The sequence below is a fragment of the Labrus mixtus genome, chromosome 2 (assembly GCF_963584025.1).
Source record: "Labrus mixtus chromosome 2, fLabMix1.1, whole genome shotgun sequence".
Taxonomy (NCBI): domain Eukaryota; kingdom Metazoa; phylum Chordata; class Actinopteri; order Labriformes; family Labridae; genus Labrus; species Labrus mixtus.
Window position 1 is genome coordinate 25304650 of NC_083613.1, and position 12565 is coordinate 25317214.

Below are 12565 nucleotides of genomic sequence, written 5' to 3' on the forward strand. Positions count from 1 at the left end.
TATGAATCTATGATGACAAAAATTACGTTTATAACCTCTTAGAATAAACATGTTTAGTCAAATAACATAATAACATGTAATCAAGGAATATTTGCGACAATCTTTGTGCTTGATCAGTTTAAATATGAGCTCCGAATATGAATCTCCGGAAACCATTTAAGGACACTCTTGCCTTGTTTCCTGACTTTGGTATAAAAAGGTCCATTGCTAAGGATAAATGTGTGTTTAAGGTTTAAATACTTATGGCTGTTGATGGAGAACTTTGGGATTGATAGGAGGGAATAATTCACTTACATAAAGGTTCACATATATCACCATTCACTCTCTTGCCCTCACCTAAATGTGGGGTCCCTTGGGAGTACCAGGCATAAAAGGGGAAAACCCAGCACACACAGGCATCCATCAGAGTGGAATGATGAAACAGGCTCGAACAAATATAAATAACATACACTATGAATACCACTGGCTGTTTCTGGGATACAGTAGAACATCACAAACAGATCTGCCTGAGCAGCACATGAGGCTTTTTTTTTTTTTTTCGCCTTGGCCGACCGCTTTGTGGATACTGCCGTATTTAGCTTCTTGGACATGTGCGCAGAGCATTCTTTGAGTGCCACATACCTCTTACATTAAACAGATACCGCTTATTAATGTGGGTGAATGACGGACCAGATGCCCAGTTGTACATCAGTCAGACCTCATCAACTATTAATGGCAGCATTTGACCTACTAAAGAGCAAAGACATGGTTGGAATTTGGACTTTCAACTTGTTGAATCTTACCAACTCCCTCCAGGCTTTGAGTCATGTTCCATATCTATAAAACGTCTCGATTTAGAGGTGTCAGTTTGACAGTGCAGTTTTTACATTTCAGTCACCATAATTTAACATTTATAGACTGGCTATACTGCATAAAAGAGAAGGGATAACAAGGAGTTAACAAGTGGCATGCTGACGTGAAGCACACACTTTATTTAATGGATTTAAGGGAAGCTGTGAAGAATGTATCAGTAGAAAAATAAATAAAGCAAATAATTAAAGCCTTCTTTAAAAGTCCAGATTAAAAGAATACTTCAATAATAATGTTATTATAATTTATAAGTTTATAAGTTTCCTCTTGACTTTTATGACTGCTTCTTCTTTTTTTTAAATAACTAACTGGGTCAGAATAATTTGTTCTGTCCTTGTCAATCAGAAGGTAAGCTTTGTTCATTTTCTCATTTTCAGTAAAAATCCAAACCTGAAACTATTTTCTTCTCCTGCAAGATAATGTCACCACCTCAACACACACACACACACACACACACACACACACATACATACACATACATACACACTCCCACAAAGCACATTCACACCCTCACACAAATCCTCACATTTCACTTTTTTAATTAGCGCTGTCAACCCTGTTTTCCTCCCTGGGTTTCACAGTAAACAACCGGCATTCTCATTATTGTGATAACAGAGGGGAGAAAAAAAAACATAGCAACATTGTCCATTGTCAGCCTGGCGGAGAAACATGTTGCCACTCGCCCGATGCACTGAAAAGAAAAACAGCTTAAAAATGTAAATGAGGGATTATTGAAATGGTCACATTCTCAGACAGGGGCAGCTCTGTGAGCATCAGCACATGCCAGATGCAAGACACAGCAAGGGCCTTCTGTGTGTAGGAAAACAAAAAGACAAGACAAGAGGTGGAGAAGATGATGAAGAAAGGAGTGAGAGAGGGGAAGAACGGGGAGATAACAGACATGACCAGCAATTGACAGCTCGACACGGCCCCAGGACTGTAACAACCTGTGCCATAGCGGCGGTGTGGGACCCCTCCGGACAGGTTCACTGTACGGTGCATGAACTGCTAAAACATATCTGAAGTGATGCAAAGTGGAGTGATTTATTGGGTCAGCTCCACCGAGGTATGCTAGGCTACATTCCCGACACGCCTCCATCACTGACAGAGAGATTAGCATGGGGCTCTTTCACAGGGATAGGCTTGTCTCTAAAAGAAGATAACACTCGCTTAAAGAACTTAAGGCCTCGTTGGAGCCGTGATGAAGGAGTCATGGGTGCTGAGTCCAATGTCAATTATGTTTTTTAGGGAAAGAAGGCGTTTGGTTCCAAGTGCTCATAAAACCAGAGAAGATACTAAGAAGGTAGTGGGGAAAAACCACCATGGTTTAAAAAAAAAAAAAAAATCTTTAAGGGTAAATAGCAAAAGAAAGAAAGGGAGATTTTGAGCGGCAACAATTGTGGCATGCTTTGCATTCATGCTGGCATAATCCACTGAAAAGCTGCTTTCAACTGGTGTCTCTTAGCAATAAGAAAAAGTCAAGAGTGGCATTCGCTCCCTCTCGGTCCGCACAGTGCAAACACCATGCATGTTGGGGAAGAGAAGAAGCTGCTGTGGGGGTAAAAAGTTTGATCGATGAATCTCACCCTCCGTCACTACTCTGGCTGGCTGGTGGTCCACAGGAAGGAAGAGGGAAAGGTGACTGGCCCACACTGGTGGGGTTAAACGTTCCAGCTCTTCTTCTTCTTCAGACAAAAGGAATTGGGTTAGGGGGCATGGGGGGAGTGGGAGGATCGAGGGGGGGGGGGGGTTGATTGAAGATGAAGTAACAGATAGAGAAGGCGTGAGAGGGACAGAAGACGACAGAGAGACAGACAGAGACGTACTGAGCATGAAAAACACCAGCGGATGGATTAAAACACCTCTGACCACACCACATTCCTGGAAAGTAAAGCAAAGAGGATTACATCGGTGGGAACTGAACATGAGCTGAGTATCTGAAACAGGGAAATCTAGGGCACATGTGAGAAACGGGCAAAGTGTTTCTGAGCCCTGTCCCCTCCTGCCCTCGTCTCTTTTTCGACAGCCCCTCTTCTGTCGTGACAGTGTAATGTGATCTGAGAGAATTACGATATGTCACAGATTCAGAGCATCGCTTCTCAATTTTGTATCAAAAGCTTCAAAGGTAGACAGGGGCAAATCATCGCATGACTACAGACACTTCAAGCTCTAGAATTTCAGCTCCTCCTCTCTGTTGATGCTTCATCCAGCCTGCAACCTTTCCTCCGGCAGCCAGCTAACAACACCTATTGTTAAGTGACGGGAAGATGATACAGCTACCGCTTACTGCTTTGCACGCTTCACATCATTCAAGTTTTTTTCCCCGTTTAGGGAAGCCGTAACTGAAACTGAGAAGTTAAGCAAGCACTTTTTTTGCATTCTTGCCAGGTTGGATGGGTAATGATAGAAGAACTCTCGATTAATAATGAGAACATTAACATGAGGATTGAAGCAAAAAAAAAGTAATGCTTTCCCACGTAACTAGTTACTTTTATAAAGCAGTAACGTGCCCAACACTGCTTTTCACTGACTCACAGAATGAATGACGACAGTGTCATAGTGCTATAGTGTGTGGTTGCCTCTCTATATATACTCTATCAACCTTGGTAGAAGCACACTTGCTTCTACCTTCTAGCTAAACCCATCTCTGGAAATTGGACTTTATTTATTGTATCAGAGCTCAAGGGTAAGTTAGTAAGTGATCAGTTTCTTCCATTTTTATGTCTGCCTTCTTCTTCTTCTTGCAGAGGTCGGTTAAGGCCAAATATTACAAAAGACATTTTGTAACAATTAGAAGATAATTGAAGGAAAATAGACAGCATGTTGATATGACTTTAGCACTTAAAGTGCTTGCAGCTGTGAGAATGTTAACAGCAGACAGTCAGGAAGACAAACAGTGACGTAGACGGATCAGTTTCTAAAAACCAACAAGTCCAAAAGTATCCGCTTGAACTTGGACTCGATTCAATTCATAGACAAAAGATAGAGCACAGAAAGGTCCAGACATTAGCCAATTAAAAAAAGGATTTAGAAATGGGTTGTGTACTTATTCCAACCACATTGAGAGACAGTGATTGATGTGTCATTGATCCTACAGTTGGCTGACAGACGAATGGAGAGAAGAAGAAAGCAGCATCTGGAGGCTCTGCAGCTGCTCCTCTCCTGAAGTATGAGACATTGTTCTTCCAGCACAATCTTTTAATAGTGTCTTAACAGCAGGTCAAATACACCTAATTAAAACCACCTGCACTAAATAATCATCTTATTAAAATGATTGGATCAGCCGGGGGGAGAGTGCTGCCAAACTGTTGAGCACATTATCCCTTTAATGAGTTTATTTCTGCGCCGTATTCATCTCTCCTCGCCATGCTGGCATGACAATTACAATTCTCCTCAGCAGCAAAAGGTGGAGCAACTTCTAAACACGATCGAGGTTCTCCGAGGGCTGGTTATTACTCTTGACAGCTGAGTACCTCGTAATTTAATGATGGACATTATCACTTTCATTCAGAAGACATCCCATTCAGATGTGGAGATTTCCTGTAAAGTAAAAGCGATTAAAATGAAATAACCTCTGAGGAGAAGTTATTTGGCAGGTACAAAGAGCTGATACTAAAAAAAATAAATAAATAAAAATGACAGGTAGTCCTTGAAACATAAATCTCTTGAACCAGTACCAGGTCATAAAAGTTGGACAGAGTGAAAAATGGCTCTTATTCTCTGAGTGATGCAATCAATACCTGCCATGCCTTTGTTTTGGAGTAAACACCAGAGCTTCCTCTGTGGTTTGTTTTTGTGTTGCTGAGGTGTTTAACACTCCTGTTAATCAGAGCGCCTCCAGGGTCACACAGTCTGTCCACACCCCCCACTTTACAACAAAGGAATGTGCCTGTTTGTGTGTGTGTACAACCCAGAACCCTCATCATGTGCAGGTTTAAAAAAAATGCTTGATTCTGCAAATTACTCACTGAGCAGCTCCCTTTGGGAAGAATCAAGAAATCATTAAGTGATTTCAAAGCTACACAGTTAAAATCCTAAACAGACATCCCTTTTTAGCCCACTGAACTGTTTTACATACTTTATTAATCCCTGAGGGAAATTCTGGTTTACACTCTATTATTGCTTCTCAAATTACACACATGCATAAACAAACACAACCTGTGGACATGCATTAGTGGAGAGATGTCAGAGTGGGGCTGCTCCACACTGCTAATTGGGTGTTCGGTGCCTTGCTCAACAGCAGTGCTCGGGCAGTGACCTGGCACCCCTACAGCTACCAGGTCAACTTCAATAGTATGGTCCACACCTGGACTTGAACCAGCGACCCTCCAATTCCCAAACCAACTCCCTACAGACTGATCTACTGCCGCCCCCAAAATGACATTTGAATCAACCGGTTCATAATGGGGCAGGAACAGAATTGGACCCAAACTTGCATCAAATGTCATAATGAAAATAAATAAGTTAATACAGCTACTTCCTCATCTCTTTTTGCTCAAACCACAATAACAGGAGGGTCTCTTTAGGGTTTGAATTTTAAATAATTAATTAACTAATAATACATTCTTTAAAACGTTTCACATGAACTCCCATTGGTACATGTACGTACTCTACTCAGTCAACTAACCCCCTAAAGTGAAAAAGGGTGTTTACTATTTACATACGTTTTAAAGTGATTATAGATTTTAACAAAACTTCATTATTTACTACTTGAACATCTTATTCCATAATATACTTCACTAAACTTTATACTTTTTGTACAATGCTATCATGCAATGTTTTGCTATTCTATGCTATGCTATTCTACACAGAAAGTGATCTATCTTCTAGTAATATAGATAGTTTTAGATAGTTTTCTCATCCTTAACTTGAAGGTGATAAAGGGGCATCAGCTTTAATCAGCAGTAATTTCCTTTTCTTTAATGAGTCCCCACAATACATTTGTTTACAAAATAAGTCCAATTTGTCAAATTGCTGTGCCATGTTTTAAGATAGGATCGAATGAAAGATGTAGCCTACTTTAATGTCTCCATTGGGGAGTGTGTCTTGTACTGTATCCTGCAGTTCCAAAGATTAATAAAATAATACATAAATAGAGATCTAACACAACACTTAACGATACATCCCAAACAGCAGCAATTTTTGATGTCACAATTATCCAGATAGGCCGTACATAATCACCTTCTGACAGCAGTGATAAATTGACAAATTGAAAAATGCATCACAACCATGTATCCAGGTCAGTACTTGACCTTAAAGCAGCATCAGGGACAGAAAATGGATCTAGTCAGATGATTCCTCGGGTTCAAGTCGACTCCTGAAGATAAATGTGGAGCCTCAGAGGGGCAGGACATTAGAATGCTTCGAAAACATCTGCCACCTGGCACATCAATAGTAAACCTCAAATCAATGTTTAATGGAGCCTGCATTTAAATGAGAAAATCCAATCTATGGCCTCTGCATAATTAAATTGGTTTCCATAGCATGTGCCAGCTAAAAACAGAACCCAAGGTCACCTAAATAGGCTGAAAGGGCGACTCTGCCACTCAAAGGAGAGTTAAACGATAAGCTCTTTCAAACGTCTCAAGCTTATTGGACAAACGGGAGGGGTTCGATTGGACACTTGAAAGTACAGATTCATCTTGAAAGGTCCTGGAATCACATTTGTCAGATAAGCCTGCAGACTGAATAGTTGGCAGTGAAGTCGATTGTAGTTGGATATGGGACGCAGATCCATTTTCCTCTGCGCTTTGTTGCAGATTAAGACAAAGTAGAGCCGTCTGGCTGGGCAGACAGGAGCCACCTGTAGCCTCCAAATGCAGGATGAGTCATTTGGAACATTCCGGAAAGGATTTCAACACCCAACCCACCCACCCACCCAACCCCCCCTTCACCACCACCACCTCCACCACCCCAACCCTTGTTTTTAATTACACACTATCCTATTCCTGTCTGAGGGCGTGAATTCCACAAGTATTTTCAGGCTGCTTGGATGCACGTCAACTTTAAGTCTAACCAGGAAGCTTTAACGCTTTTCAACATGTCCAATCCGTCCGCGCTGAAAAAGCACAAAAACCCAGGCTTCCACACACACACAAAGAAACATAGACATTCTCTTTCAATAGCATCAGTAGCACTCAGCCAGGCCAAGTTATCTCAGGTCAGTAATTGAGATGTTATCTACACAGGAGTGGATGCATTCCCGGGATCATTCAACATGGCCTCACCACTCGTTTCCATTCTAGCTAAATCAGCCCTCTCTCCCTCTAACTCCTTGTGATTAAAGCCCCTCACTTCTGTTGGCTTGATGGCAAACCAGCTTCCACTCCTTGAGTGAATGGCAACTTTAATTCACTGGTGTTGTGCTGGAGATCTGGCCATAATAAACAATGATTACCCCTCTGTTGTTCACTGCAGGGGCTTGTCAGCAAGTGTGTTTTTTGCTTTTAGGCATTGGAGTTGTACTGCTACCAGTAGTTTAACAGAAAATGCCTTTCTACTTGTTTGTAGAGCACTGTTTCATTCCAAAGTTATAGCATGCCCTGACTGTTTGTCGTGCCATGAGGTTTTCAACGGGAGCTGAATTAACGACAGAGATTTCCTAACGGATTATTGACTTTATCTGCCAATACTCATATGCAGGTATTGAAATCGGTATTGGGACGTCTATGTTAGAAACTTTAGACTTTGAAGTGTTTAGGGGGACCATACCATCGACATCTCTCTGTGTGAAGTATCTTTCTTCTTGAGACGAATAAAGTCACCATCAACTGTAAAGCAAAGTCAGAGTTTGTACAGCTTTCACAAGTTTCATGCAAGAGCTCACCTTGGTTGCAGGTCTTGCCGGTGAAGCCGGGGTGGCACTTGCACTTGTTAGGTCCCACGCAGTCTCCGTTCTTGCAGCCGGGCTGACACAGAGCTATTCAGGGGGGGATTCAGAGAGGAAGACACAGATCAGAACAGAGCCCTGGAAGACTACTTGTTCAAGATCAGGATGACAAAGAACTTATCCCTGCTGCTTCTTGACTTGGCTGTAAATTGTCTGTTTACTTCTCGTTACAGCAGAAAGACAGCATGAGGCCTCGTTCATATGGGGAGTACGTTTCTTTTTCTTGTACGACAGTGTTTTCATCATTGACTAATGATAACAGATAGCCATTTTCAGCTAACCGCCCAAGATAGAAAGAAAGAAAGATTAATCTTTCTTGCTATACAATTTAACTTTGAATATGACAAATAAGAAGTGTGACCTTTATACAACAAGCAAAGTTTGATTTTCCTGTTTTTAAACGCAGCACAGATATTCACAGTGGCATGCAGCCAACTAGATGTACCTTTGTGAATATATTTTCCCCTGAGACTGACGCTGAAACAATTAGAGCACCAAAACAGTGGATTATAATTAGTGCCTCTGTAAAGCGCTGCCCTGCAGATTTGACAAAAAAAACATGGATGGTGATATTTTGGGTGCGTTCGGAGACGTGGTGCACAGCCTCAGCTGCCTCTGTGTGTTCTGTCTCAGTGAGCTGGAGGCTCGCCCTGCTGCTTTATCTGACTCTGCTCACTGCAGCCTGCTGCTTAGCATGTCTGATACACTGGGCTTCAGCCAAGTGTTACTAATTTTCATTAAAAGCTTCATTAATTCTGTCATAATACAGTGTAATCAGAGGACGTAATTATCACTGTGGTGGAGGAGGCCATACTTACATGTGTGTTTGTGTGCGTAAAGGAGATAAAGAGAGAGACAGATTGTGGTGGAAGTTGCTTTTTTGTATCCGGAAAGATGTGATGGTATGTGTAGCCATGAGTGTGTATACTGTGTATTTAATTGTCTTGTCAGTGTTGCTCTAAACATCCTTCTTGGAACATAACCTCAAACCATAAGATTTTACTTTTGGTACGTCATGTTGTACTCTGATAAGAATAGTACAAAAAACGGCCAGGACTTATTTGTAACATTTGGTGGAAAGATTTTGGACGTTTTTTTTTAGATAAACCAGATCAAAAATTGCACCTCCTCCAATATTCAAGTCACTTTTTTTTGCGTTTGCATTTTTAGTGTTTGATTACTTTGCGTTGCATTGAAGAGAACGTTAAGGTAGATTGAAAATGTTTGTGTTCAATTGCATTACAACCCCTCCCCCATTCAAATGCGGTGGTCTCCTTCAGATTATAGAGGTTTTTTTTGTTATTGCTACATTGTTGTTTTGTACATGGTTTGGCGTTTTTTAGTGTGAATTTTGCCATCTTCTTGTCCTGTACATTTTTGCGGTAGAGCAAATTATATGTTTGTCTGAACAGCTTTTGCACCATGTTCACTTCCTTAAAAACACTTTTCTAACCTTCTACGGTGACATTTCAATACATTTGGTGGGATTTTGACGTTTGCACGGAATAGAGTTGACGGCGAAGTGCTTACTGTTTTTCAAAGTATCTTTTAATGCTATAAACATGTTGAAAGCTTCTTTTATAAAGCTGAAGGACACCTAATAGAGCAAAGGAACAAAGGTTTGAATAATACGGTCTATAAATGAAATGCGTGCTTTCAGAATTGAGTTACATTCTTATATATATATTTCCTTTTCAGCACATTCACAGCAGCAGAGCTATCAACTTCAGCTGCTCCGGTTTCAGTCTGTAACATTGCTCCAGCTGAATTCAAAGACACAAAGGTATGTGATGAATCCTTTAACTGAAACTGATAACATCTTCAGACTCATTCTTCTTTATTAGGCTACGTAATCTAATAGAAAGACAGGATTGTTCGCTATGAGAGGCCTTTCGATATGAGCTTTGGAGCTAACACACTGAGCAGACAAAGCTGGAAGTTAGGAATTAAAAAATGGCTCAAATTGTTGGAGGATAAAGAAAAGCGTTGTACTTTTTGTGGAAACCTATTGGACATTGGTCTGGTGAGGAGATAAAATGAACTCTTGTGATGCTGTTAGTTAGCGGGGTAGTCGAGTGAAGTTCTTTTTGTTCCTCTCGTACATGGGGGAGAGTTTGATTAGCAGGATCACAGGCGGATATCAGCGGGCTCTGCCTCTGAGGGTATTTTTAAGCCTCCTGCTTTGCAGAGAGAGATCTCAGAGCAGTTCGTTCATTAACCGCAGCAGAGGACATGCAGGACTAAAAATGGTTGTACCAGCTGGAAGGCCAAACACAGCACGCATGTGCCTCATCCGTTCCATGAACACCATCAAAATATATCCAGTGATGACACACTTTCTCTCTGGTTTACATCAGCTGGTCCTCGGGACAGTTTACTGCGACTGCTGATGCAGAGTCTTTTGATTTATCGACGGCTCTGTGATGCCTTTTGGTAATCACAAGGGAAACTATTTTATTTAGATTGATAATAAGACAATGGATTATGTTATCAAAGCAAGATGGGAAAATCAGTTAATTACAAGTTGCATCATCTTGCAATCACAAAAGCAATTACCTGAGGCTGTCTCTAATGAATATTTCATAATGAGTGTAATTGATGATCAGTTTTTTGCTTAATTTCTTCTCTCAGAGTTTATCTGTAGTTTTGCTGCCCTCCTTTATTTATGGTATTTAATGCCGAGCATTAATCCCATTTTGTATTTTTATTTTGTAGCATTGGGTATGAGTGTGACTGTTTACTTAAACCTCAGTCCTTTCCTTTTTTCTTGTGGTTCTACAGGATATGAATGTGTTTTTGACGCGCCCAAGTGACCAAATGACCTGTTTTATTTTGTAATTTCTTATCCTTGTGTTTCTCTATGTTTTAGTGTGTAGTGTTATTGTTACAAGTTCTCTGTGCGTCTGTAGTGTGAAATAAATTATTTTTGTTTTCTGCATTTTGGTGCACCACCTATGTTTTTTTAATAATCGTGACATGGTGCTTTCGTAGCGGTGTTAAACCATTTCACCGATATTTCTTATTAATCTCTCAAACGAAGTCAATGTGAATAATCAAAATCAAAATATTCAAGAAATGAAAGCAACTTTTTTGCTTCGACATGTACTTTATGAGCAAAACGTGTTAAAATAATCGAGTAATTTTCCTGCTTAATGAAATTATTGTTTGGCCTGCAAAATGCACCAAAAAGGATGGAAATGATCAGAATTGAAATCTGTCTTACCAACATCAATCCAACCTTCAGGTATTCAGTTAAAATGTATTAAAAATTCTCAGGCATTTAATTGTAAGGGTTGCTGAAGCACGAAGCAGATGATTTTTTGACATAATTTCCAAAACCATATTGTTCTGTTAATAATGGAATCAGTGAATCATCTGATAGGTTCAGGGCAGATGTCAGCTTGCATACTAGGGCGAAAGGATCACCTGTTGTTGTGGTCTGTGCTAGTGTTTTAATGTTGTCATTTGTATGCAGTGGAAATGTCAGCGATTGGATTGCACACTGTCATGATGAATATTTTACACAAATGGTGAAGTAAGTTTGTATTCTCCACATGACCAATCCGCTCCACATTTGTTAATGTATGCAGAGCGACCCCAACCACAGTAAACACTCCGTTTTTTACTTTGCACTGTACAGATGGATCTATTACTGATAGAGTAATTAAAAAACATTATGGATTTCAGCTCCAAGCACTTCATTAGTATTCTGAAGGGGTGGACGAGAGGGGCAGCTGAATGCGAATGAGGCACCAAAGAATTTGAGCAGTTCATGTTCGACATGGCTTCAGGTGAAATCAGGTCTGCAGAGGAAGCTGTTTGCATATTTCTATAAGGCCAAAGGGAGGAAGATGACTGCTGCCGAAGGGCATGAGGTGTTAGTGGCGTGTGTGTGTGTGTGTGTGTGTGTGTGTATGTGTGTGTGAGAGAGGAAGAGGTGGATTTGGCTCTACAAATAAGTAAGGGGATCCCAGGATTCAGAGGATGTGCCCCCAGCAATTTCATGTCCAGCAAGATTATTTGAAGAAACGTGGTGGGCTAACCTTGGGGCTGGCACCTTATCCCGGCTACTCTGTGAGTTAAGGCGAAGAGAGCTGCAAAACAAATAGCCAAACACACAAAGGTTGCGGGCATTTCTAAGTGTTTGAGAGGAAGAAGAAAAAAAAAACAATGAACATGATGTTAGAGGGCACAGGCGGGTCACTTAGACAAGCAAACAGTCCTGGGAATGAAACACACACACACACACACACACACACACACACACATACATACACGCACACAATCTGGAGTTCTGGAGTCACACATTTTCACAGGTGCTTTTAGAAACAAGATGCAAATTGGCCCTATTTGCGATAGAGTTTTAATAATCGTGGAGATGTAACAGTAAAAGCTCCGTCTCCAGGGATGTTCTCTAATTTCTGAATATGTTTTTCAAACAGGTGAATTAGCAGCTTCCCCCTTGCACAAGTCTTCAGTAGGATTAAAATACTTTAAATGTTGGCAGACTTGCCTTATGACATTATTCAAATAAAACACAGTCCTATACATGCTGCAGGTTCCACTCCGCTAACAGATCCTTTATAACATGTCTGAATTATTTCAAGTAACCTTGGAACACGTCTCTTTTCTTTCTGAAAATACTACCCCTAATTTATCTGCGCAAACCCGCCCAGGTTGTTTTCATCTTCTTACCGCAGGTAGATGAAAGCGGAACACTTTCAGACGATCCTTTACAGCCTAGTGATCATGAAAGGAAGTCGAGCCCACAAGGAGACGGCACAGACAATCCTGATCGAGTGAACTCCTTAAACTGAGATATCACTT

General features: G+C 40.8%; 1 protein-coding gene across 9 annotated transcripts in view; it reads right to left on the reverse strand.

Annotated features, from left to right (window-relative positions):
- Positions 1 to 12565, reverse strand: part of npnta (nephronectin a) — a 52421-nt gene that overhangs the window by 24536 nt on the left and 15320 nt on the right. Inside the window, exons 3-5 of one of the 9 annotated variants that reach the window (XM_061058522.1) lie at positions 11782 to 11874; positions 7676 to 7768; positions 2436 to 2531 (exon numbers count right to left, since the gene is read on the reverse strand). In XM_061058522.1, the coding sequence (XP_060914505.1) occupies positions 2436 to 2531; positions 7676 to 7768; positions 11782 to 11874 (282 nt within the window). Of the gene's footprint in view, positions 1 to 2435; positions 2535 to 7675; positions 7769 to 11781; positions 11875 to 12565 lie in introns of all 9 variants that reach the window. The other 8 variants (XM_061058515.1, XM_061058539.1, XM_061058532.1 and 5 more) reach the window with 8 other exon arrangements.